The following is a 27,018-nucleotide window of genomic DNA, read 5'->3' as shown; positions in this document are numbered from 1 at the left end:
GGTGGGGAGTTTTAGGCCAAGTGTGTCAGTCAGCCAGTTCTAACAAAATAACATAGTTAGCATGGCATGCGAAAGTCTCAGGGTAAGTTCATCCTGCAAACATATTTCAACTTATTAACCCTTTCACTAATTTACAAACTCTCTGATGGGCCATGCAGCATTAGAATAAATTATAAAACTTTCATTTCATCACAGTAAAGCAAAATACACAACGCAGAATGTTGAACCTTAATTTGTAGAGTAAAAATGAAAATGAAATTAAGGTTCACTCTCTTATCAATCTCCAATAAGTAGAGGCCTAAAAACCAAGTTTTGGCCTTGGGTTAGCCAAATTGAGGGTTCTGGGTTACTTTCCAAAAGGTAAAATAATGACCTGCCCTGAGTGACCCATCAAAAGTGACTGGTGTTTTAGACCTGCTGGGTGAAAAGTCATAGGTACACTTTCATGTCTCAGTGATGTTTACACAGTACACAGCTTGAATTTTCAATTTTCTTTACAAAACAGTGCAGGGAGAGCTGGACACTTTGTTCTTGTTGTTGTTGTTGTTGGTATTTTAAAAGTTAAATTCCCAGATATGGTATAGTTTGGGTTGCGAAAGGGTTAATATGTGTATGTGCACACAGGCAAGACCTATGGTACTCCTGGACGAACTACAACATGCATTTGTCAACAGTTGCAAAAGAAGAGTATCCATGACTGTATCTATTGGAGGACATGTCAGTTCTTACAATTTGAGGTCATTATAAAACATATCGCATTGAAGGAATAATTCAGTGCTTTTCATTCGGTAGGTACGTTTGGCATCAGTGAGATATACACTGTAATTAATCTAATATTACACTGACAGTAAAAGAGTGATGGCTACCTGGAGATTGAAAATAAACCAGGGTTAACAATGACAAAAGAGCTTCTCTGGTTACAACCAGCAAATTTCTTGAACAGCTGCATCGTTCGAACGTTATAAAAATCTGCCCTCCTTAAAGTGCTACTATCATGATAAAATTTATATCCCTTGAATTTTTAGGTTTATTACATACAATACCAGGAAAGATTAAAAACGCCGTTTAAGGTTTGGAAATATCTCCATCCGTTCCGGAAATATTTAAGTTTTAAAAAAAGGTAAAATATGCAAATGAGAAACCTGATGATGTCATTCACTCGACCCAATATAACATCAAGTATATATTAAATAGAGCTATCTCGGTCAATTTGCAGACGAGACCATTGAAACTTGGTAGGCTAATAGTTCTGCACACAACACACCTACGGCTGTAAAGAAAGTGGTTCCCATGGCAACTTACTCTTTTCCAGTCCCTTCCGACCTGATTTCAATATTTTTGGTGAACTTAAGCTTCAAAAACATTCGACAAGGCCACAAATTGCAGGATTGTGCAAATGAGGCACCATTGGCAAATATCAAAATAGAATGCAAAAGGTGGCCTGCAAAGCCTTTAATATCAGGGAGGTCTGGAACCCAGTATGTTGCCATGGTAACAAAAAGGTATGCTCATATTGTGGAGCACATCTACTAGAATCTTACTGCAAAGAGTCAAGTATTTTTGATACGAATTGGCTGAGATATTATCATATTTGATCAAAATTTGCTTGAGTTTATGACATCATCACTTGGCTAATTTGCATATTTTAAAACCTTGAACAAAAACAGATATTTGAAAATGGTCAACAATATTCTTCTTCTCATACAAACCACATGTTTATGTCCTAAAATAGCTTAGATAGGGAAGATGCAAATTTCCTCATAGTAGCACTTTAAAGAGATTGCATCACTAGAAACACTGTAAGTGCACAATTACAAAAACCTCTTTTGCTCTTAATTCTTTCAGTCTATAAAACCAACTACTTACAGTATGATAAGTTTATAGTCTTTCTCAGCCAAGTCAAAGTTTGCAAAACAAGTCAAAAGTACCAAGGCAAGAATTTAAAAGAAATGTAAATTAACTAATCCTAGAGTAACGTTGATGTGGTCAGACAAGAGGTGAGTGTGATAATTAAAACATGGCTGGAGGCTGGTACATCTAAATGAGTAGGAGAAAAATAAAAATGAACACAACAACAAGCCATGTAAGGTGCCAGTAATGAAACACAAAATCATATTTACCAATATCAGCAGGATATTTATGAACTTCACAGACCGATGTCACCCCGACATGTTGCATAGTGACCACCGGCAAATAATGGATACAAAAAGCAAAAGAAAACAAAATGGATAAAAACATACATTGAGCAAAACATGATCGAACTTCATACAGCTGTAAGTATGAATCTTTGTACCATGTTTCAAGCTTGAACCAGGAAAATTAACTTATTACATTATTCTTATTATTGTAATAACTTTTAAGAGGCAAAAAAATGGAGGGACAAATATGTTCCTGAAAAGTAGCTTTGGCATTAATCCTAAGTTAGCATGATCACATCTCAGTTCAGGCTCCAGCCGGTCTCAAATAAATCAGCTCTTCTTTCTTTCCTTCACATCATGCCACACTTTATATTTTTAAAACAGCATGCACTCTGTGATTTCTTGGGGGAAACCATTCAAGTGTAAATAAGCCTGATTTGCATAAAAATGACGGATAATTTTTGAAAATAGGCAATTTCAAGGACTATAATTGTATGCATTGTTAGTTGCACCGTGCCTTTTTTCAGTTCAATCATTTTTGCCCTAGTTAGATAAATTGAAATTCAAAAAACACAGACCATAACTTCCATGTCACAGCCCTTACATTTCATCAGTACGAATTGTTTACGATAACCCACAGTACTTGTTACTGGGTATCTGGTTCAAGCTCAATTCAATTTCAAATTACTTTAATTAAAAACAATAACTAATCAATGACCAAAGCACTAGAAATATACTAAAGCTAAATATAACCATTTAAGTCTTGACAAAAATATTGGACTAAATAAAATATTAATGTGCATCTAATGAAATTAAGACATATGAACCCAGTCTGTACTTGGAATATAATGTCAATGATCTATCACAAAAAGTATTGGCAACTGCGAAAGCACAATGTGAGATGGTGACAGTGATTCATTTTTGCAACGACCACAACAAACCTGGTTTCTGGGCTTCTTATTGCATATATATATATATTTTTTTTTATTATTTTTTTTTTAACAAATTCATAGTGCTTCTTGAGTTCTTCTTTCCAATGAATTTATATCCCTGCATTGTTTTGATGTTTTTTCCACTGGCTTGCTAATAAAAAGTCTGCACTTCTTTTGATGCCCCCACAATTTTACCAGAGAATTCCAAACAAAATCACAGCTGCACCAGCCTATTGTTGGCGAAACCATTTTCCAATCCAGACATCAAGGCAACAAAACCGAGAGACCAGGATGTTGGATAAATAGACTGAAAGCAGGCATCCTTCAGTTTGTTTCATGCAAGAGGAAAAATGTGGCCATGCAAATAGTCAAACTGGGACTTGTAAGGAAGGCTCTCATAGCCTCATAGCTTCCCAATCACACTAAAACAAACATTAAGCTGCCTGCTCAAAAGCTTAAGATATGTCCAGGTTTGACCCTAATTAGATGCATGCGGATTTCAATAAGCGTCACGAAGTGTCCCCTTGCTCTTCTAGCCAACTTCAACATCACTTGTGTCTCAGTATACAGACAATTTATGTCACAAAGTGTCCCCCAAATGCTGCTCTTTAAGTGAAGATTAACTGCTGCATTTACCCAAAACTAAAAATAACGCTAACCTTTACCCTTACCTTATTGTTGAAAATAGGTAGCAAATGCTTAGACTTAAAGGGACACTTTGTGTTGGATGTCAAAATTGGGCGTGCATCTAATTAGGGTCAAACCTGGACATAAGTGGTGAAAAGCTTACAGAGAATTTTTGCTTAAATGACCAGAAGCCATGTTTACTTAGTATTTAATTCCCACATAATTTACAAGAAAAAACCATTTCTCTGTTTTCTCCTACATGGCTCCTGAGGCATCAAGCAAGAACACTCCGAGTATTAAATATGTGAAGTGTGATAAGCCCTGTGTGACTAACATACAATGGATCCATTCCATTGGTTCATTTCCCTGAGGTAAGGCTGCCAGTACACTTTCAAGTGACATAAACAAGGCTACCCCGTCATCCTGGCATGGGACTACATTTGGAAGCCAAATCAAAAATAGGAAAGACTAATAATTACAGTATATACAAAGTTGATGAGTGTAAGCTTGCCAATCTGTTACAGTGTACTTGTACTTTGGTTTCACAGTTCTGAAACTAACTTAAAGACAGGAAATGAATTGGAAAATACAGTCCAAACTGTGGATGGAACAGATACATGCAGCTTTTTGAATAGATTTTCTATATCTTCAATTTCTCACTCAAATAGTTTATATCATGCACATTTTTTCTACTCATAATTTTATGAAATGGTGTACCACTAAACTAGGTCTCCACTTTTAAGTCTCTCTCTCAAAGTGAAATAATATTTTTTTGTTAGGGTAACTGACTGTCATGTGAAAAAAGTCCATGATTTTGTGAAGAAACATTTTGGTTTTATTTTAGGGTTGAAAATGTCCATAAGGCTCCCATAATAACTGAAAGATATTATATAAAATGAGACAACCCACGACATGATGATGAAATAAAATAATGATGATTTATAAAGTCATTTCTTTGTCAAAAACGTTTTCCCTAACAGTCCCTGGGATACATATACAGGTATATTAAAACAATAACCAGATGACAATGAGCCTTAAATCATCAATAATAATAACTTATTATTACAATACACGAACACCAGATGATAAATTTGCAAAAAAATAAGTTATAAACATCTTCCCCATTGGAACCAATTTTATTCCTCGGGGGAAGGCACAGACTATCCATGTGGAATAACTTGGAATAATCCCAAATTTGTTGGTCAGGAACAACACACAATTATTGTAGTGTTCGGTGACGTTCTCCAAGTCATCTTTGCTTTAGAGACCTCTTGATATATCAAAGTAGGGCTATTTACAATAATTATAATTCTCACGTATGAAAGAAAGACAGAAAAAGGGGAAAGTATGTTGTCCGTCAAGCCCAATAAAGCACATAATAACAGAAGAGCAGGACTTGAAAAGATTCAAAGAAAAATTGTGCACAAAAATAAATGACCAGTTGCAAAATGGGAGGAAGAGTGCAAACAATTTAAGGAGATCTATCTTTAAGTAAAGAATTAGAACAGTAAAGGCAATGTAGAGAACATTTAACATTTTTTTAAAGTTAACTGCAAGAAAATTTCAAATCCTTACAAAGTTTCTGGCTATTCAATTCAATTGATTTTGTGGGTTTTGGGAGGCCTAGCCAACACAGCCCCCTTTAAACAACCTTTTAAAAATACAGGTGCAACTTTTGAAAAGTATGTGAAAAGAGTGACAAAGCAACAAAGCATGAAAGATCTTGACATTTGAATGATTCAACCTTTCAGTATGAAAACTTTAAAACCATGCCAATACTGGGGTATGAACTTCTAGTATGTTTTTTGTGGTCTTCAAGTTACACTAGTCTTATGTATCTGTAGTTTGCATAATAATACAGTGCAAAAAGAAGTACTGTACAAAAGGGTATTCACATGTCTGACATTTTTAATTTAAGTGCAGGTACACCAACATATGCATGCAAGAGGTGCTAGTTTTTACTAAACATAGATTAAGAACTAGAGAAGCAGCCAGCAATGAATACACACCAGGAGCCTGTACGGAGCCCGGAACTTTAATGCCTGAGCCAGGAATATAGACCTCGGAGAGCCACCCTGTATAGTTCAGCCAGCTTAAGTTAGACATGCAAGGTACATGCAATGACATGTGCATCAAATCACTGTAAATACAGCTGGACGTGATGTGCGTGCACAGAAACAGCCTACTACAGGATCGATAGTGCAAACTGTGTGAGAAATCAACACTAAAAACAATTTAAGCTTGCAAAGCAGAGTGTTACAACCGTAATCTGCAATTCACATTACATTTACTTTGTTTTACGCTTAGTTAGAACTGGCTGACAATAATAACAAGATAACAAAAGTGAATATACAACAGAAGACTGTATCTTTGGCTCTTTTGGTAGACGAGGAATCAGCTTGGCATTAAAGTTTGAAGAAGTAAAAACTTTAACAGAATAGCACAGATAAACTGAAGGAAACATGAGAGATGATAAGCTAAATAGGAATTGAATGTTAATTAGCTCAAGTGAGTGTAAAACAACTGAAGAAGAAATGAAAACTGGTCATTGGAGCAAGAAGCAACAATTCAAGAACAGAAAAAAAGGAAACGTGAAAACAGCAATAATAGTATTATTATTGAGCACAGTATGTTAGTAATGAGCAACACATTCCTGGATATAGGATCCCAGATAAGAATGGGCCAAAATGAGAGGAACTTGACAAAGCTGTGTCATTATAACAACATTTTAATAACAGCAGAGATTTCAAATGTGTGGCCACTATAATAATAATTATTCCTCAATCATGATTACTCTTTCATGCATGTAGGCTTTCCAATCATAAGTCAAAAATGGATTTTCTTGACATCTAATTAAATGGTGTATACCAAGAGAAAAATAGTCACACATTTTCAATCCATGCCATTAAAGAGGATGTCTAAGCAACACCCTCAAAAATGTAACAATTATATTGCAATAAATTTTAATATTGGATGCATACTACATGTTAAAAATGCACTTTAGTTAATAAAAGAGCTGACATGTTAAATAAATATTGATGTTTATTATTAAGCTCTATTAAAAATAAGGTTAATAAGAGAGAGAATAATTATTAAATTATACACTCAGTATTAAAATAGTTACTGTTTTTATTAGATAAGCACAATTATATTTTATTATTTTTACACTTCAAATAATCTGCCTGATCTCCTAATGTCTTAGCCTCTAAATTTAACCATGATAAAAAAATATAGTAAAAACATACTTAACAAGACTAGCTGCATTATTAATAATATTAAAGGCAAACATACCATTGGCTCCATCATTGGAGATGCGAGACAGGTCAATAAAATGAGTTCCAATGACTTCATCTGACACAGAGTCACTTAAGGCAAAGTAAATTTGAAAATTCAAAGTATTAACTAACAGTGTTGCTCAGTATAGGATGGATGCTTGGGATATCAAGGGGCTACAGCTGTGGCCTGTTATTGCCGAGACAGAAAACTATTCCCATAGCTGGCAAATGAATGCAATCCTGCAACAAGTCCTAACGAGAGCAGACAGGACAAGAGAGCAAGAGAGCAGGGATTGCACACAAATGTGGCCAAGGATGATGTGGCACAGTTCAATTCCCAGACTCTGCATCATAAAAAAATAAATTATGTGGCTTAAGTTTGTTGGTTCTCTACTGTGCTCCAGGAGGTTTTTCTCTGGTACTCTCAGACTGGTATTCCACTCGCCTTAAAAGCCATCCTATAATTTGATAGAGAGAGTTTCAATCCATTGTCGTAAAACCAAAACCAAAGTAATTACTTTGGCCAACCAAAAAGGAGGGAGACAATCCAGTAGACCAATCAAAACTCAAAGTAATTACATGCAGCCGACACAAAGCATGGGAAAATGTGCACACACGAGCAACAAATGGTTTTGGTTTCATTTCTGATTGGTTGAAATAGCGGCGCGAGAACTTTGAACCAATCACTGAGTGAAGTAATGCAAAACCAAAGCAATTCCCTAATTATTTTCTACACTCAATTGAAAACCGCTCTATTTGATTTGATTTGATTTGATTTGATTTCAGTAGAGAGTCCCCAATTACCAGTAGTGCCTTGGTGCTATTAAAATTATACATGACTCTTAATTTAAAAGCTCCTTACACTTAAAAACTACAAAAAGTTCTGGCCCAGCTAATTATTCTTTCTTGGAGTCCCAGGGACTATATGTTGCAAAAAGAGCAGCTCAACATTAGATCACACACAGGGACAATTTAGCACACTCAGGCAGTTGCTATAAGCACCATGTATGATCCCAGAGCTTAGCACCAGGCCTGGGGGTGGGACTCCCATATGAAACAGACGGGGATGCTCGTCGTCTCGCTTAGGGGTGTAAATTTTGGATTTTGGTCTCGCTTAGGGTGTTCCGGGCAAAGCGCCAATATTTTACGCCAGCAAGGTCTCGTTTAGGGTTCCGCGAAGTAACACAGAATTACGCGAAGAGAAACAGAAGTCAAATTTCCTTTTAAATTTTCTTTTTAGATAAAAGCATTCGATGATTATGCCTTTTTATCATTAAAACTCATTGCGTGTCGTATTTTTGTGTTTTTAAACGGTCTCTTTTAGGGGTCAAAATTTGCTTAAGCCACGCCTAGATTGGTCTCCTTTAGGGGTTAAATTCAAAATTTCCGACGAGCATCCCCGTCTGTTTCATATGGGAGTCCCCCCCCGGGGCACCAGGGCCAGATGTAATTGGCTGGCAGTCAGCTACGATGAAAGAAAGGAAAGGAAAAAACTTTAGGGCACATATTTAGCATATGTTTGACGATTTTAATGTGAATTTCCATAAGAAAGAAGGATTTTAAACTTATGTTCCATATTGTATTCCTATTCTGGAATACGGTCATTCGAACGCACCCTTATTTAAGTGTCTAGTCTTAATTGGGGACACTGTAAAATGAAATCAACAAATTAACACAAATCAAATCAAATGTTGGTTTTTGAGGAGAAGGGAAAACCGTAGTACCGAGAGAAAAACCTCTTGGTGCAGAGTAGAGAACCAACAAACTCAATCCACATATGACACAGAGTCTGACAATGGAACCCTGGGGCATATTGGTGGGAGGCAAGTGCTCTCACCCCTGCGTTATCCTCCACGATGAGGAAGGAAATCGGAGAACCTGGAGAAAAACCACAGGCTCAGGTTGAGACTGACTGAAAATCAGTCCTCATCAAATCACAGAGGTGGGGGACACAGATGATGCCACTGAGCCCCACTCCCCATATCCACATTACACTGATTGAAAATAAAAGGGGTGCTTCACAGACCATAGTGATCGATTACAACTAGGGTCTATGAGAGAATGTACTTGAAAGTTTTGTTTGCAAACAACTTTTCTTGGCTTCAAAGCTGATGGACAACCAAGTTTAAAGACCAGTCAGATTTGAAGACTGCTATAAAGACACCTGTAGCTAATCGCATTATAACAAAGTTGTAAAACATTTGCTGTTGTTCATCATGGATGTCAAGATGTCTTTTCAAGTCGAGATGTTTTTGCACTGTTCTATGAAAACATTGGAACATGCAGCCACAGTTAAAGACTTAAAGAGTCTGCCTGCCTGCCTAACTAATGAATTAATACCTGTCTTTCAGTTGAATCTTCAGTCTTCTGCAAAGTGGAGGGAACTAGAAAATGCACACAAAACAACCTCATCAGACCAGAGTATGGATAGAACACTTTCTTTTGTCATGACGTCAGATGTCAACTTCTGAGAAACAGCAGTGTGTATTTAGTGGTTCAAATTGTGTTCATTTTGCTTTGTCTAATATTTAATATCAAAATTGAACCAATTTGAAAAATTTTGCAACAAGAAAAAAATTAAACCACAACATGTACAAAACACCAAAACCAATTTTACTTTCAAACACTCACCAGCTCGGAGAAAACAATCTGTTCATTCCACATTGGTTCATAGGTGTTCTTTTTCACTGTTGTTCTTGCCTACATTCAAATGAGAAAATTAATAAAAATTATGGCAATGGTCAGTACTACCATAAAATTATGGTCCAAGGTGGTGCTTTACAAAACAGTATTACTAGGGTTTAACAAGATGAACTGCTACAATCCAATTTTCATCAACATACACTGATCATCTGCGTGGTCCTAAAATAATGTGACCAACAAAAATCAAGGTTTACTACTGTTTGCCTGCCAGAGGTTGCAACCAACATCCTTACTGGCAACTAATATAAGTATGGCAATACTTTAAATTAACGAATGTTGTACAAAATGTCACAAAATTCTGTATGCTAACTTAAACATGCACATAACTAAATTGTCACACCAGAAAGATATTTACATGTAAATACATGTAACGCTACCCTGTTATTGCTGCAGTGTGGAGAGAGAGCCATGTCATTGTTTCATTGTTTAAAGGGGCTAGGTCACGCAATTTTAGGCAATTCAAATGGTCATAGAATTAACTAAAATATCAAAATAACTGTTCAAAACTATAGAAGAACTCTAACAAAACACAGGGAAGCCAAGACTATTGGATTGAATTTGGGTAAATTTGAAAAACGTCGGCCCACCTTTTTTCAAATTTATATCAGTCTATATCAAAATGTCATTTACACAGCTGGAAAATCATTCTCAGTTGTTATGTGGCCGTGACTTTGCAAATGAGAGACTCTTGCTCTGCCAATTTGACGTTTAGAGCTTAAACAAAATTACCTAAAATAGCGAGACCTCGCCCCTTTACGTTTAGCAGTTTTACAAGTCCTTTATATTGATATCACATAACACCTTAGCCACTGACAGTTCATAACTTTAGAAGACTGTATTTTGCCACTAAGGCTTCTCTTAAGTGTGCCTTACACCCATTGACACCTCAAATGGCCTAAGACACCCTTAGATGATGAATGAAACTTGTCGTTTTAGTCTCACTCCCAGGGGTTCATAGGCTAAAGGAGTTGTGAATGATTAAGACCTCTTAAGGGCCGATTTACACGATACGATTTTTGTCGCATGCGACAACGGCTTACGACGGGCCCACGACATGATTTACGATTGTTGTGTACGTCTGCAAAAATGTCGTAGCATTTTAAAACATGTTTTAAAACGCTGCGACAATCATAAAGTCATGTCGTAGGCCTGTCGTGAGCTCGTCGCATGCGACAAAATCGTATCATGTAAATCGGCCCTAACAGATCCAATGTTTAAGATATCTCCGACATCCAAGTCATCTGGTGTGTTTCAGACCTACAGTACATGTATATACATGAAATAAAAGTGCTATGACTGTTGAACAACATGGAGATGATGATGAAAACACTATGACATGTGTTAAAAAAAAATAAATGGCTTCAGCCGCAGACTAATCTAATGACAGGAACTCGTACATGTACATAATTAACTAACAATATTTTATGTGCAATTATAACAAAAATTGATTACAGACTGTAACTGGCAATCTAGTAGTGGCTCACCTTGTGTCCTGCAAAGCACACTTCCACATATGGATCCACCAGATCTCGCACCTGCGAGAAAAACAATATCAAGTCATTCCTAGGATCAAGAGTGAGACAACTGTCAGGTAGCAGTACACTCCTACCTCTCCAGTAAAGGCTTTTTTGACATTGGCCATGAGTCCACTGTTCACTGTTCAAAAGAAAAAAACCAAAAGAAAATTAATATCATTCTGAATTAAACCAATTCACTCGATGAGGGTTAAACAACATCTAACTTCACTCATATCCCTGTTGATGAACATTTGACAAGTTTACAACAATCTTCTGCTCTCTGTCACATATTTGTAGTAAAGTTACTCTCTCTCCTTCTCAACAATGGTTGCAAATCATGTCCTACCACTGCATGTCATGTTTGTAAACTAAAATTAATCTCTCCTAATTCTGTTTTGCTTGCCCACCACCCTACAATATCTCCCATGTGCCTGTCATCCCCATTTCCTATTTGTCACCAAAACATCCAAAACGTTATGGACACATACTCTTTGGAAGGCCTTCTGCTCTGTAAATCTTTACAATGATCTTGGCTTTTGGTCTTTCTGCAGGAACTCCTTCAGGTAAAAGCAGATTGCTAAAAAAAGGATTAGACATGAACAAAACTAGACAAGCCATGCAAGCTGTAGTCTCAGTAGAATGGTCATGCAGTCTAAAATTACATGTAATGTACTCAATAGACATCCTTGGGCCAATTACTGCCGGCAGTTCCTCTACTTAGGGTGTTCAGATGTTGTGAGAAAATACATTCTCATCTGGTCAGGGCTGTGGCTTTCGCAACTTTTGTTTCAGAAATGGTTCAGGATAAGTGTATGTCTATCAAGTTATGGATGTGGAAAGTACAGTATGGAAAGGACAAAAGAAGCATATGCCAGAAGCAACTCTAACACCTCTGGGCTGCTCTCCAGATGTCAAGGTGAGCAGGAAAAAAGTTATGGTATAAAGAATATTTCATGTGCCATTTTATAGAATCTGATGCTCAGCCACACACCTAGAATAATACAGAGACAGGTCAAACTTGCTCTATTCTGTTTATAGATAGGATAAACTCCATAAATCTCTTGTACAATGATAATACCAGTAAATGCTTTTGGCATACTACTGCAGAAATGATAGCGACACTTTTCAAAAATAGATCTGTGCTTTATATCTTTTTTAATATTCTTGCTCAATACATTGCTTGGAGAGAAAACAACAAGGAATTTAAATTCCCATTGCCATACCCTTCAATATCATCATCATTGTCCTTGATTCCTGGAGGTTCCTATTGAAAAAAAATAATAGTGACTTTAATAATTTCCCCCAATAATAATAATGTAAAAAAAAATGTAAAATAAAAATGTAAATGCTTTCTTTATAGTGGAAGTACACTTAGCTATCAAGCTAGTTTACAGGCACTCCACTGTTAACAAGGTGAAAGTAACAATTCAAACTTAACAGAAACATTATTAAGAACCCCAACTGGCGGGTCAGGCAACCAGTTGGCTATTAATTTACAAAGCATGGTGAGTTGAATCATAATAATAATAATAATAATAATAATAATAATAATAATAATAATAATAATAATAACAATAATAACAACAACTTCAGAACACACTATCCTGCCAGACAAATTTCTTTAAATAGATAATATGATCCCAGTTAGGCTGCTGTTAAACTGTAAGTTAAACTGTGGACCTGCTTATCTTTATCCAGGGGTTTCAATAAAATTTGAAGTAGGCAGCTGGTTTGAGTCTAGTAGCCGACTGTATCAAGAAGGGGCCGTTAGGCCCCTTCGTCTAGGGGGGTCTGGGGGCATGCTCCCCCAGACGATTGTGAAATCTGGAAGCTCTGAAATGTGATTTCCAGCACTGAAGATGAAGGAAGATTTCTAATCAACAGAGACACTGAGTGTGCAATTAAGCGCATTCTTTTGATAATTTCCAGTGAAGAAAGATTTGGAAAACCATTTCAAAAGGAAAATTAACGATTTTTAACGTTATATGATGTTTCGACAACTTCATGTCATCATTACTACCAATTTCAAGCTGCCGGGAACGGCAAACCTTTTTACGCGTTTTTTCAAGCGCGAATTTCAACATTTCTCAACATGAGAAATCAGTTCTGTCGAACGATAAGAATGTCATTTTAATCTGAACAAACGAAAAGGCTTAACCGATGAAACTAACGAAAAATTTACTGTTTTTGGAAAGCAAGTCTTGATGCAACGATTACTCAATAACGACCTGTTTTACATTAAAAGTCTTGATATGTTTGGGGACGTAACTAAACGTGATTGAATATTACGTAAAAAATGTGACGGTTGGTCTAGGCAAAAATGCGGAAAAAAGTTATAGCCGTGCACTGTAGCTCAAAGATGGCAATATCAAATCTGATAATTATTTTGAAATTGAGGTTAAAAAAGGTACATTCAAGTCGATCAAAAATGAATTTTACTTCAGGTTTGAAGGAATCCTTCAATTAATTCAATGTAAGGTAAAAAGTAGCCAACTTCTCTGAGCGATGCAGCCGACGCTTTTCGTCTGCCGTTGGTGCTTATTGAAACCCCTGTTTATCCAAATCAGTCTACACTTTTAAATTACATGTATGATTGATTTCACAAGATCAATTAATTAAGAAAAATAAGTCAAACGTATGCATGACTTTGTACAACAGGGTATTTACAGTTGGGGTTTGTAACATTCACATTAGATTTAACATTTAAATGCATTACACATTATTCAATAGACCCAGCTCACCTTTGCTGGATCACCTTTGCCTAAAACAGTGATATCGACTTTTAGGTAGCCCTGAAATACAGGAGAGAGTAGACCGTTTCACAGGGTAATCCACTTTATTCAAGTATCAAGCTTACATAGCTAATCACTACTTAGAGTTTTTCTAATGGGGAAACTGAAAATCACTGAATATCAATTTTTTAAATTATAAGGCAGATCAAATCAAACGTTTTTTAAGGGAAGAGAAAAACGAGAGAAAAACCTAGAGCTTGGAACAAAGCACAGATCTGAAGAAAAAAACTTAATTTATGCATTCTGGACAAAAAGCTAGAATGGGAGGTTCAATAATCCTATTTATACCATGCCATAGAAAATACACCCAATCAGAATGCAGGAAAGCTGTTGTACATTCGTCAGTATTCCCATGAACCTTTCCATCGATCCGTGCAATTCAATGGTATCAAACCCAACCTTCCCATTGTGCCGCCTAATGCTGACCACTGTATTTTCTAGTTATGCAACCCTTTCTTGTGGAATACCGTGGAATATCCCACTCGTCACTTGTATTTTCTTGGTATCTGATACAAGCCTTTAAGCGAGTGTGTACACCAAGAAAACACAAGTGACTCGTGGGATATTCCATGGTATACCACTTGAAAGCGTTGCATAACTAGTATGTACAAAACCTGTATCTGTGCTTACACCAGATTAAGACAACAAAGTAGACATACACTACCTTGATGCCTGCACCAGAGGCTCCCAATGTTTCCTCAGGATCCGTCAACACTGCCCATCTGCGACAGAATCTGTGATCTGGTTGAGCATAGACAGTTCCCACATCCAGCTAAAAAGGGGGAAAATGTTACATTAGATCACACACCTGAAGCCTGTAATTCTATACAACTTTACTGATTCTTAAAGGGACTCGGTCTTACAATGTAACTAAAGAGAAAAAAAGGGCCCCATTCTCTGTAAAGGGAAAATTTATTTGACATTTTGTAATTTATGAAACATCTCTAGAAACTGTCTAACTATTAACTTAATTACCTTAAAAGCTCCAATAAGTAGCCCTTGACTGACTAAATTTCTTCCAGTGAATACCTGATAAACAAACCACCGTTATCTTCAATAACATACAATATAACTAAACCAAAATAAAAAGAATGTCTCATCATCATCCTAATTCAAGCATGGTTCGAAAATAACTTTTGATGAAAAAGCTACCTGGAAGTTAATGATCTTGTCAAATAACACCATGGGTGGCATTTTGAAGTCATAGACAAAGAACTGAAAAAATAAACAAGACCAAAATACATAAGTTCACAATCACTATACAACTGTACATGTAAGTAGGTAAGTGCGGGGGATGTAGCCATGCAGGTGTGTGGGTGTAGTACATGTATGGGTCAGTGAGTAGATAAAAGGTTGGTAGGTAGGTAGGTAAGCAAGCACAATGTGATTAGGTGCAGTGGGATGGCAGAGATATGGTATGTTGGAAGCTTATCGATGATTTAAAATGTTACTTATTTAATTAATAATTGAAACTATAGGCATTCAGCGCTATGAGCTACCAAAGTACTCATTAATAATAAACTACATGTATTACAGGTCTCTTACATGTAACTATCTAAGGGCGCGTTTGATTGACCGTATTCCGGAATAGGAATACATGGAATAGAAGTTAGTAATCCTTCGTTTTTGCGGGGATTCACATTAATGTTGTCAAACATCTGCTAAAATGCTATTTTAAACATAGCTTTATTTTTCTTGTTGCTGCAAAATGCCATACATAGTGTTTTAAATCATCACTCTACATATTCTTATTCCAGAATAGGGTCAATCGAACGCACTCTAAGGCAGGTAAAGTATGGGTTAGTGGGTAAGTACATGACTGTACAGCTTGAGTCGGTACTAGTTAGGTAATGGTTTGGTACTGGTATTGGCCGGTACCGGTAGATGGGTTGCTTGGGTGCCGCGTATGTCAAGTAAGTGTAGATGGATCGGCAAGTAGGTAGGAAAGAGGGTGGGTATAGGTAGGTAGGTATTTCGTGTGTATAAGTATTTAATAGTGTAGTGAAGGTGGGGTAGCCACCTTTGTACTGACAGTGTGGAAGATACATCGATCAGTAAGTACGTTTAAGTGACCTAAGGTAAGTAAGGAGGCAGACAGGAAGGCAACCAGACAAGCAGGTAGATTGGTGGTACAGGGAATTAGATACAATGTATTCTATTCATGCACATGATTGTTGGGTAAAGTATGCCTTTCAACCAAACCAAGACAACAGCATTTCTGTTTCTTCAATTAAACACGATCGTTCAATGGCTTAGTAACCTGGCGCAATACCTCGTTTGCGTGCAAGGATCGTGACTCGTGTTGCGTGAAAATGCTGGTTGGTAATGATTGTTTTTTATTCTTTATACAAACCTGGCTGATTTAAATGCTTTTGCAAACTTCGTATTGTTTGGTTTATGAGTTTTGTTTTGTTTGTCATGGAAACCTTGCACATTTTCGCATTGTTTGCAAGTTATTTTCAAAGATTGACTCCTGCTTCTGTGATGTTGTGCTTATCCTCTAAAGCCCTTTATCGCTGAACAACAAAACAGGTTAGTTTGAGGTTTACATGTTCGATTTTCTGAGAACTTAAATTTCGAAACTCAAGGACAAAATGCCCGCATATACAACAACTGCTGAACCACAAAACTATTAAGCGCTTGAGGCCCAGATTTTTTAGTGTATCCACATTTCCAGAAATCGAAGAATACAAGATTGGTGTCCCAGTAACATTTAACAAAGAAATTAAGAAATTGCTTTTTTTGCCATCAAAAATGGGGGGTCGACTTATACACGGGATTGACTTATACACAGGTAAATACGGTATCATGTGAAAACCAACTGAGAATAGGTGCAATGTACCTGTAAGCTAGAGTGGGTTAGTAATTAAGTACCATAGATAGGTGAGTATGTAAGTAGCGGGGAAGGGAGGTAAGGGAGGTACGTGTACTAAAGTGGCCCATACATAGCAGAATTTATTTTTACCTCATCCCAAAATGGACAATTTGTTTGTTCTTTGATTGTTGTGCTCTTCTTTTGATTGCCAACATTCACTGTGCAAACTGGATCAATCTGGGTTCCTGCAAATTGTCGTCCTTCCAGGATACGAACTTGTATCTGAACAACAACAAGAACAAAAAAAATACATGCCATTGATATGATATCATCATCTACTGCTTAACACAGTAAATGGTCCACTTCTTCAAATAAAAGACAATTTGAAACCAACCTGATAATCTTGTTCTCTCACTGACATTTTCTTTTCAGCTCGTACTCTGGGATGGGCGTGACTACTGCAAGAAACATTGTCAGGAAACTTGAGCAATGCAGAAGTTCTGTCTTAATGGGTGTATGCAAAGAATCTCCAATATTATTGTATTATAAAATCACTCTATAAACACCATCACATCTAAACAAAAAAAGCATTTTTCTGATTAACAACACACTGACATTATGTCACGTACCATTTCATGCTCATGCTGCGGTCACTATGCATACTGATCTGTGATCCTCGGCGACTGCCAATTCCATCACCTTTCAACATGGCATCAAACGGTAATGTACCCTCAGGGGAAATAAACCTCCCTCCTCCTCCTCCTCCACCTCCAAGAGATGCTGGCATGGACTCCTTCCGCAACTGCCGGTGGTTGCTGGAAGGTAAACTTGTCATTGATTGGCTTTTAGAAGTCTTACCACCATAGTTACTTCCTGCACTAATGAAGGAGCCTCTGCGTTCTTGACTGTATGGATCCATCCCCTGGTACTGGGTGTCTGGCATATATCCAACCTGAGGTAGGGCATCCGGTGTATCGTGAATGTTGTTCACCCACTGAGAAACATTCCCCTCGGGAGGATTATACTGTAACTCCAGTTCAACAGTTGCCTGAAATTTAATTTAATGATTGAGTTTTTCTTTTCTTATCAATAAAAAAATACATACATCGACACAAGGAAGCCTAATCACAGAAAATCTGACTGGTCAATGTGTAACAATGTAATTGGTAGTAATTTGTCTTCCTACAATAATTTATTTTTGATTGGCTCGGATCCCAACATACATGTAATTCAACATAACCCAACAAGCAATAATGGCAGAAACAATTCCAAGCCACACATTGATGAATGATCATTCTTCATATCGTACAAATAAGAACTGTTTAACCTTAAGCACTGTGTTGTTCATATCTATGAGACTTTCCATGACTTCAAGGTGCCCATCTTGTATGAGCTTTTGGAGTACCATACGAAATACTCCGACCAATCTAAAAGAGAGGAAAAGAAATAATCAATAATGAATACCTTTTTATCAAACAAAAACACACAACACAGCAAGAAGCAAAAGTTTGTATTACGTAGCTAATGTCACAGAAACTTCAAAGGAACAGTGAGACACTGTTAACGAATATACAGGTGTGTTGTGGTCTCTCCTGACCAGCTACAGACTAAGAGATGTTAATTAATGTGACAAAATTTGCATCCTTGAGAAGTCATGTAATGCCCTTGACATGTCTTACTTCAAATCAATCATCTACGATTGAAATGTGTAACCTAATGGGATTATTAAAGTTTTTGAAGTTTTAGACTATCCCCTACATGTAGTTTTTAATTACAACTTCTTATTGATTTTATTAATTTTTCATAGTTATTATTAGGTTTATCACTGTATGTACAGTACTGTTATCAGTTCTTCATCTTCCTTCCACTGGATTCTGTTCAGTGTGACTGGTACCCAGTTGTGATGGGGGTGTACATGTGGGGGCTCACAGCTGGGTTGCATACATTGCTGGCCACATGGGTGGTCCAGTGGGGTGGAGCTCAGGGGTTGTGGGACAGGCCTCTGGCAATCCCCAGTGCACCTGACCTCCACTTGCCAAGAATGTTGGACATTACAGAATAAATGTGAGTTGAGGAGAGAAAAGAATGGCAGCTCAATTACACTTCTTGTTATTATTTTTTTAACTTCAAAATTTATTGGGATAGATTATTTTGTATCATAGTCACATATTGTACAATTAGACCTCAATTTGCAGTCACCCTCAGCTGGTACGTTTTCAGTTACCCCTACGACCAGGCAGGTACAAAAGTCAGAGCGGATCAACTCGGATTATTCACCTTGGATCGAGCGAAAGACAGTTTTGTAAGCCAAAACTATTCGACGTTTGTCCCGCTTTCACCAAGGCTAGCTTAAAGATTAGGGATAGGGTGATTTCTCAAAGCCTTATCACTTTTTTTTATGTTGAACCGAGGTGAGCCATCTGAGTTGATCCAGTCCGACTTTTGTACATGCCTCTAGCAACCTGGCCACCACCCAGTTTTAGCCCTTACATTTTCACTAACAATTAACTATGTGTAAATCAAGTTTGGTGTCTTGAGACCAATCCCTTATCTAGAACTGTACGAGACCAACCTGTTGTTGAATATTTTGTTGAAGTTGTACACTTCAATCTCAATGAATTCGCTGGGGTCCAAAGGACTCTCCAAGGGCCACTCAAAGTCCTGCAGTTCAAGAGACACACAACACAAATTTAATCACAAACATCAAAATAACAAGAAAAAAAAACTTTTAGAAAGCAAGTTGCTTGGCAACGGGCAAAAGGACAAGTAACTTAAAATCAGAGTCTCCTTTCACCCATTGCCAAGCAACTTGCTTTGTATAATTTCCACGGGCACCAATACACCTTTCCATCATTGATGAATAAGAAAAAAACTTAGAAATTATATGTAAAATTCATATAAGACATAACAACATTTAAGGAACACGTCCAAATTTCGGAATTGGGTGACACCAATTCCAATCAATTGGGTTCCGATTGGCTGAATGTTTGCCCCGATTTTATTGGTGCTGAATGAAACGGCATCGGCAATGAGTCGCATATCTTCATTGGGCTGTGGTAAATAAATTAGATTGCAGAGAGATTAAATCAGCGGTCTTGCTTTGAAATACTGACCTTTAGCATTTTCTCATGTAATGTTTATTATTGACAACAGCAAAGAGTGACTGATTGTTTTCGATGCACAGTCTTCAGCCTCTTATTGACCTTCTCTGTTTTGTACAACAAAATTGAATGTTACATCTTCGAACACTTGCTTCTATTTCCCTTGACATGACCAGAGAAGAATCAAATTTGCCACGACAGTGGATTATTCGCAAATAAAAATCTAAAAGACAGCACGACATATACAATATTTTTGTACGATATCCCTTTAACAGCTTGAATTTGCGTTGACCAAAAATGTGTAAAAAAGGAAATCTTTGTAGGCAATCAAAATATATTGGCCAAAAAGTAGCAAAGTGAGACAAACATCTACAACCAACTGTCATGATACATGTAAATCAGTCATGTTTACCACGTTAATCATGTCGCCATAGCAGCCGCTAGTTTGAGAGAGCCAACTTGGACCATCGAAGAGTCAGGCAAGTTGTTAATTGTTTGCAAATAAATGTAAAGAAAGCGATGAAAGAGACTTTTAACTGTTTTTCCAACAAGATATGCCTGGTAGGTCTTGCCCACCGTACTTTATATGCACTAGGTTCGCTTACATTGAAAAGGCAAAGTTTGCACAATTACCTCAGCTAACAAATTGACCTTTTTCAAAAACGGATAGACGCTGCTTCTCAAAAAAAGATACCTCATTCCTGTTTTCCTCTAGAAATTGCCTAGTAAAACTGCTTTTCCATGCATTTGTGCTTGAAGCAGCTTGTGTAAGAGCGTGCAAACACAATAGGAGACAATATTTTGGTTTGTCACACACTCCTGCATTGCAATGTGCAAGTCAAAAGAACGTCTGTGTCTCGAGAACGCACTTTAATACTAAACCAAGAGCTCAAAAGTAAATCACAGATCTTTTAATAGCAAATTAATGTACATGTACAATGCAGAAACTCGCTTAAGCAATTAACAAATATACACAGTTGACACGTCTCAGGGGTCTTGGTTACTTACTAGGTAACTTGTCATGCACAAAAATCTATAAAAACCATGGCAAACTAGAGTTTTGTTTTAAAAGGGGACCAGGTTGAATGGGTCCAATAGGAACTGGATTTATGTGGTGTTTTGCATTGAACTGTGACTTATTTAACACTTTGTTATCAAAATAAAACGAATTCCACAGCATGGAAAAGTTAAGCAGTTTCCGATCAACTGAAGAAACACCGGCAACACCGGCAACCCCGGTGACCGGGCTGAACATCGAAAATCCTTCAAACAAACTTGAAACCCAATGTATAATTCACGGAAAAGTTTAAAGTAATGCTTTACAATGAAAGACTTGAAGAGGTTTTATAAAATAATACACAATGTAATTGGTTTTTTTTTTCTTTAATGTGGTTTCGTGGCATGTTTACAAGGTCGCATTTCATGTTATCAGATAGATAAAACGCATGATGACACTAATCCACATCAGAATGTATTTGGCTCCGATTGAATCGGTAATGGAGTTACAGTGTATCAACATCGGAAATGGCAAAAAAGCATGATAAATCGGTACCACTTCCGAAAGATTGAAAATTAATTAATCAGGTCCGTTTCCGATAGTCAGGTTTCCCGACCGAAATTTGAACGTATTCCCTTAACCAATTGATTCCAGGGAGTCAGACTTGAAAGATTTTACTCTGTCTAATGCCAGGCAATTTTCCTTGTCAATGGGGAGTGGTTCAGCTAGGAGTCAATGGGTTAATGTTATTCTGTGAGTGTGCACAGGATATGAGATGGCTATAACCAACAATCTCATGTTCAAAAAGTGTTCATTGGAATAATAATAATTATTGGTTGATCAAATTATATTACACCATGAATTTTTGCAACTTTACAAAACGACCAGTGTAATCAGCTTCCATTTAATTAAGTCATGCAGCATATGACCTGATAGCCGAGACTGAATGTTAACGGAGCTATGTCATGCTATTTTAGGGTGTTTAGGGGAAAATCTTTTGTTAATCACAAGTTTAAATCTTGAAAATGGTAATGTGGAAATCCTTTATGAATAAAACTATTGTTACATCACAGACACGATGATTCAATTCTGAGCAAAAACAACCTTTATCCAGGAGATTTGCCATAAACTTGAAAAACGTCTGGTTGACTTTTTTTCAAGATTACCATTGAAAATGCTATCTATTTCAATCTTGTCCATTTGTGTCCATCTGTGCTTCTCTTTCCTATTGCTGTATTTCTTTAATTTATGTCGTTCAACAGCTGTAGTACTTGGTCATTGCAATGTTTCATTCCACTTTTTGGACATTTTGGGTGTCATGAAATTTAATACACCATTTTGCTTGACATAGTCCCTTTAAGCAATCATAATTCTTGAATTGAAAATTGAACAGTTAAATGCAGTTTAGCAGTTTCACAGAGTTAACAACAAAGAGTAGTAGTGGTCTGGCCGCATGCTCATTCAGTCGCTTAAGCACATGGCAATTCATGGGACATTTTTCCAGCCACTTTGTGCCAATTCCTGGTCCAGTTAGGCTTTTGTGTCCCCCCCCCCCCCCCCACCCCACTTCCACCAGTTATCAATGTGACGCGTGCCTGGATGCCTGGTGTGGGGGCTCATGGCTAGGTTGCTGGGGTTGCTTGCCATGAGAGCAATACTTGGTCAAGGGGTTGGCTGGTCTAAAGTGGAAGCCCCTGGAAATATCCCAGGCACCCAACCTGGATTACAGTGTAATGATGCAGTTGTAAATACTCCGAAAACCAACAAACCTCATCCCAATCAGCTTCAGAACAGTTTTCTATTACACTTGTCTGGTATGTAACCCCTATGGAGATAAAATAAGAATATTCAAATTGTTAATAATGTATTACAGTGACAATATTACTTGTTGAGAGAGGTAAATAATAGTGACTGTCATGACAATCATTACATACTGAACAGAATATCATGTTTCTGATTGGTCAATGACAAATGCATACCTAAGTTACAGAGTGCAATATGGAAGTTGCTATGGAAACACAGTCATGGCCAGGAGTAATTTTTGTTGAGTATCGGTATATGACAAATAAAAAAATTGTATGAACTTGCCTCTGCAGTTCATGATTTATGTCAGATTGCACTCGCCTATGGCAAATGCAATAATTTTGAGAACTTTCAAAACATCACTCATCCAATAAATCATGAAATGATGCACTCGTGTTCACACGATTTCCTGTAGCACTAGTACAGCTACTACTGCCACTACTAATGATTATGTAGTAATTCTTGACTTTATGTGATCAAAACAACCTGTGAGGTCCACATGGTATTCAAACTCTGCAGGCCTGCATAAACACTGCTTAGCCTCTTCCCTGGAGCTAGGAACCCAACAAACTACTCCCAAATGAGTGGCTTCATAGCTCAGTTGGTAAAGCATTGCACTGGCATCGCATCTACAATCAGCGTCAAAATTATTGAGACAATCTTATCCTTTAGACTCGATTTCAAGCTCGGTGCGAAAATGGCCCCCTCCCCTCGCATCCCTGAGACAATGTTGTGTTTCTATGAGCCTTGTCGACAGCGGTACAACATTGATTAGGGTGGGGGAGGGATCGGTATCCCGAAAATGTACTTTTTGGACAAGTTTTCTTTGCAAACAATGAATGTGTCATTGCCAGTGTGCTCTGTTGTCAACTGTCTCAACTAATTTTGTTGCCGATTGTAGGTCACGACATGGTTCAAGTCCCAATGAAGCTGCCTGAATTTTTCAGGTGTCCATAAGAGACAATTTATTATCGCTTAAATTGTCTAGATAAGTGCAAAGATCACTTCTACCTTTTGACGTATAATATCATGGGACGCCATTTATTTTGTCCTCAACTAGTCAAAGATAAATACTAAATGGTACTCTGCTAATCACTTTTGAATTACCTAATCACTATTGAGTCAACGAGCCCTACTGACTTAATTTACAATAAAATTGTATCACTGACACCACTTTTATTCAAAGGCAAAGAATGCTTAATTTCATATTTCCCAATCAATAAAGTGCAAACATATATTTCAATGTTAGCAAATTATTCAAACAGTCCCACCAAACAACTTTTATCTAAAGGCATGTTTTTTTTAGAACTTTTCCCACAGTTGACTTTTAGCTCAAACTTATCTACATCTTGTTAAAAGGAAAGGACACTAATCATTGAGTACAAAGACTCTTATTTCAGTCTTAGATCGCCCATGATAAAGACACTAGTCTAAGAGTGAGTGTTGAAGCGATAGGTCTTGAATCGTAACATTTTAAGTTGCATTGGTAAACGGTTATGTATTATTCTTCAAACCTTTAGTTAGTAGCATCGAACTATTTCTAATTAACAATCTGGAGCCGGCGCCGTTGCTAAAGGCATGTTTTTTTTAGAACTTTTCCCACAGTTGACTTTTAGCTCAAACTTATCTACATCTTGTTAAAAGGAAAGGACACTAATCATTGAGTACAAAGACTCTTATTTCAGTCTTAGATCGCCCATGATAAAGACACTAGTCTAAGAGTGAGTGTTGAAGCAATAGGTCTTGAATCGTAACATTTTAAGTTGCATTGGTAAATGGTTATGTATTATTCTTCAAACCTTTAATTAGTAGCATCGAACTATTTCTGATTAACAATCTGGAGCTGGCGCCGTTGCTCAAAGCCTGGTTAGCATTAAGTGTTGGTTAAGAGGTATCAAAACCTACAGATTTTCATGGTATTAATTTTAATGCCGGTTAGCACTAACCATGCTTCGAGCAACCCAGGTCTGGTTGTTATGTGACCCTAATTTAGCTCAATCTTGGTTCCTAGTTGATAAAGTGCACATATGATGCAAACAAATATTAACTTTATTTCAGACTATCGGCAGTTCGTATTAGCTGCTACTTGCTGGTCAGCACTGAATTCTTTCTGTAGCTCAACTTTAGATAAGTACTTTAAAACCTTCATAGTTGAGAAACCTAATAGGTTTGGGTCAACCATCACCAACCCAGCTTCAAACGATTTGGCCCGAGTGTGACAGCTTGAAAGATACAGCACATGTATTTTGCTGAATCAATGGCCCGATTTTGATAACAACAGTACATCAATAATTATTATTCCTGAAGCAGACAGCCAACAGAAATCATTATTTGGTTCAAATACTGATACCAATCAAATACATTTGTATACCACTTTGGTATCTTAGATACATGTACACTTACAGAATCTTCATTACCATATAAAACACATTCATTTCCCAAGTCAGGTATTTTTAATGGAGATCTAGATAGTATATAAAACAGTTTAAAATAATATACCCATTAGATCTTTCACCTATATTACTGACTCTATCACTTGTCACAGGACTCGATAAAAGACCACTGGGACACAAAATACATAAAGGGAGAACAAAAATTTTTCTCAATGAAAATATTTTGACCTCCCTATGGTGTTCACAGACACATAAATTAAGTCCTACTGAGAAAGTACATGTGAATGTGGAATAATTAACTAAAAATCTTCGAATGACTCCAGACATGACCTCTAACCAAAACTTAACAATACCCCCAGTATATCCAACTTTACCATTGTTTACAAGATAATGTTATTATTTAACATTATTAACTTGTATGACTTCACTTTACAAAAAGTTTCCAAAGAAATATAATTATAATTTCTTTTACTGTTGGCAGCTTCAAAGAAAAAAAAAACTGATCAACAACAAGAAAAGAATTAACTTAATTAGAATCATGTGTATTTTGTGAACTAAAGCCACCACATCTTGCAGTTGTTCAAAACGTTTCATTTCCAAGAAACACAATTCTAATAACTGCAATTTGTTTACACAAATAATGTTGCTTAGACCACAAAAATTGTGCAGTTGCAATATGTTTCAAAGCATGGGTATTTCAAAGTAAATATCACTTTTTTTCAACAAAAAAAGATATTTCAAGTCAATTTACGCTTCCAATTTCACAATGGTAGAAATTATTTTCCCCCAAAAATTATATGTTGCTTTATGCAATAGGCCCGGAAACTGTGGAAGACATTTCGTCGACCGGCAATATAAATTTTGATCATTGCGGCGAAAAGATTTTTCAAGGGAGCTTTGAAGCATCGATGAAGAACACAAGAATAATCGCTTTTTGTTAAAAGCTGGTACACATACATGTAAAAAGTTCCTCTATCAAGAGCAAGGATAGATGTCACGGTTGAAAGGTTTTCCAAGTCCTGTGGTTCATGAGAAGGTTTAAGGAACGTCACTTCACAAACGAATTTTCCCCGTGAAAGGTACATTATTTAAGCTTCTCAAGTAGGAAACCAATATTGAGCTTCTCAATAAAGAATTTATCGGACAATTTTTAATCATATACATTTTGGGTTTATATATTTTTTGATTAAGCTTATGTCGTGTCTGAACATTCATTCAAGCTGTATTAAGTTGAGTATTACATGTACCACAGCAGGAAAAAAATATTTCTTTGAAGAAAAAAAAGCCGTATAACAGAAGATTCAGACATGCTTCGTTTTTCGTTCTTGCGAAACACTACAAAAAATTAAACATCGACGTGAATGTCGCTTTTTTTGCCATATAAATTAAACTTACCAAACTGAGATTACATATCAAACTTGAATAATTAAATATCTACTAGCCGAAGAACAGCGACAAAAAAGCGTAGAATACTTCGGTATAATTTCAAAAATGAGGAAATTCTTTTATTGTTAATAAAGGACCATAAAAAAATCCCCAAAAATTGCGAGACAAATCGATAAAAAGGGAAGCTCTGATCGAACGCAAATCCCACGTATTTTTATCAGTTTGTCATAAGCGATCGATCGGGTCGCTCACAACACAAGAAGGCCCTCAAAATCTTTTACAGCTTTTGACAGCTAGCAAATTTATGAAAGTTCTCAGGAACATACCTCTAAAAGTGACCCTGGCTACACGATCAGACTTTCCCCGAAGATTTGAGCAGGTTTTTAGAAGCAAAAGCAAGGACATTTTCGCGATATGTCAACTCCACAACATGGCGAAACAACTGCTGCAAGCGAACGAAGAACCAATCAGAGGACGAGTGCAAAACATTTGGTTTGTACGGAAGAAACAATTGATCTTCGATTTGCGTAATTTGAATA

General features: G+C 36.9%; 1 protein-coding gene across 7 annotated transcripts in view; it reads right to left on the bottom strand.

Annotated features, from left to right (window-relative positions):
* Window positions 1-27,018, bottom strand: part of LOC138047340 (otoferlin-like) — a 57,629-nt gene extending 30,611 nt beyond the window's left edge. For 2 of the 7 annotated variants that reach the window (XM_068894142.1, XM_068894143.1), the window contains exons 1-20: window positions 26,806-27,018; window positions 22,667-22,722; window positions 19,372-19,460; window positions 18,127-18,226; window positions 17,429-17,847; window positions 17,194-17,257; window positions 16,950-17,081; window positions 15,137-15,199; window positions 14,960-15,013; window positions 14,649-14,756; window positions 13,934-13,984; window positions 12,416-12,456; window positions 11,681-11,769; window positions 11,285-11,331; window positions 11,160-11,210; window positions 9,604-9,672; window positions 9,313-9,356; window positions 6,989-7,062; window positions 4,036-4,131; window positions 2,121-2,144 (exon numbers count right to left, since the gene is read on the bottom strand). In XM_068894142.1, the coding sequence (XP_068750243.1) occupies window positions 2,121-2,144; window positions 4,036-4,131; window positions 6,989-7,062; window positions 9,313-9,356; window positions 9,604-9,672; window positions 11,160-11,210; window positions 11,285-11,331; window positions 11,681-11,769; window positions 12,416-12,456; window positions 13,934-13,984; window positions 14,649-14,756; window positions 14,960-15,013; window positions 15,137-15,199; window positions 16,950-17,081; window positions 17,194-17,257; window positions 17,429-17,847; window positions 18,127-18,226; window positions 19,372-19,460; window positions 22,667-22,722; window positions 26,806-26,884 (1,750 nt within the window). In that variant the 5' untranslated portion in view covers window positions 26,885-27,018. Of the gene's footprint in view, window positions 1-2,120; window positions 2,145-4,035; window positions 4,132-5,706; window positions 5,773-6,988; window positions 7,063-9,312; window positions 9,357-9,603; window positions 9,673-11,159; window positions 11,211-11,284; window positions 11,332-11,680; window positions 11,770-12,415; window positions 12,457-13,933; window positions 13,985-14,648; window positions 14,757-14,959; window positions 15,014-15,136; window positions 15,200-16,949; window positions 17,082-17,193; window positions 17,258-17,428; window positions 17,848-18,126; window positions 18,227-19,371; window positions 19,461-22,666; window positions 22,723-26,805 lie in introns of all 7 variants that reach the window. The other 5 variants (XM_068894146.1, XM_068894147.1, XM_068894144.1 and 2 more) reach the window with 4 other exon arrangements.

The sequence above is a fragment of the Montipora capricornis genome, chromosome 4 (genome assembly GCF_036669925.1).
Source record: "Montipora capricornis isolate CH-2021 chromosome 4, ASM3666992v2, whole genome shotgun sequence".
Lineage (NCBI taxonomy): Eukaryota > Metazoa > Cnidaria > Anthozoa > Scleractinia > Acroporidae > Montipora > Montipora capricornis.
The sequence above is the reverse complement of the archived record's forward strand: the minus strand, read 5'-3'. Positions and strand labels throughout refer to the sequence as shown.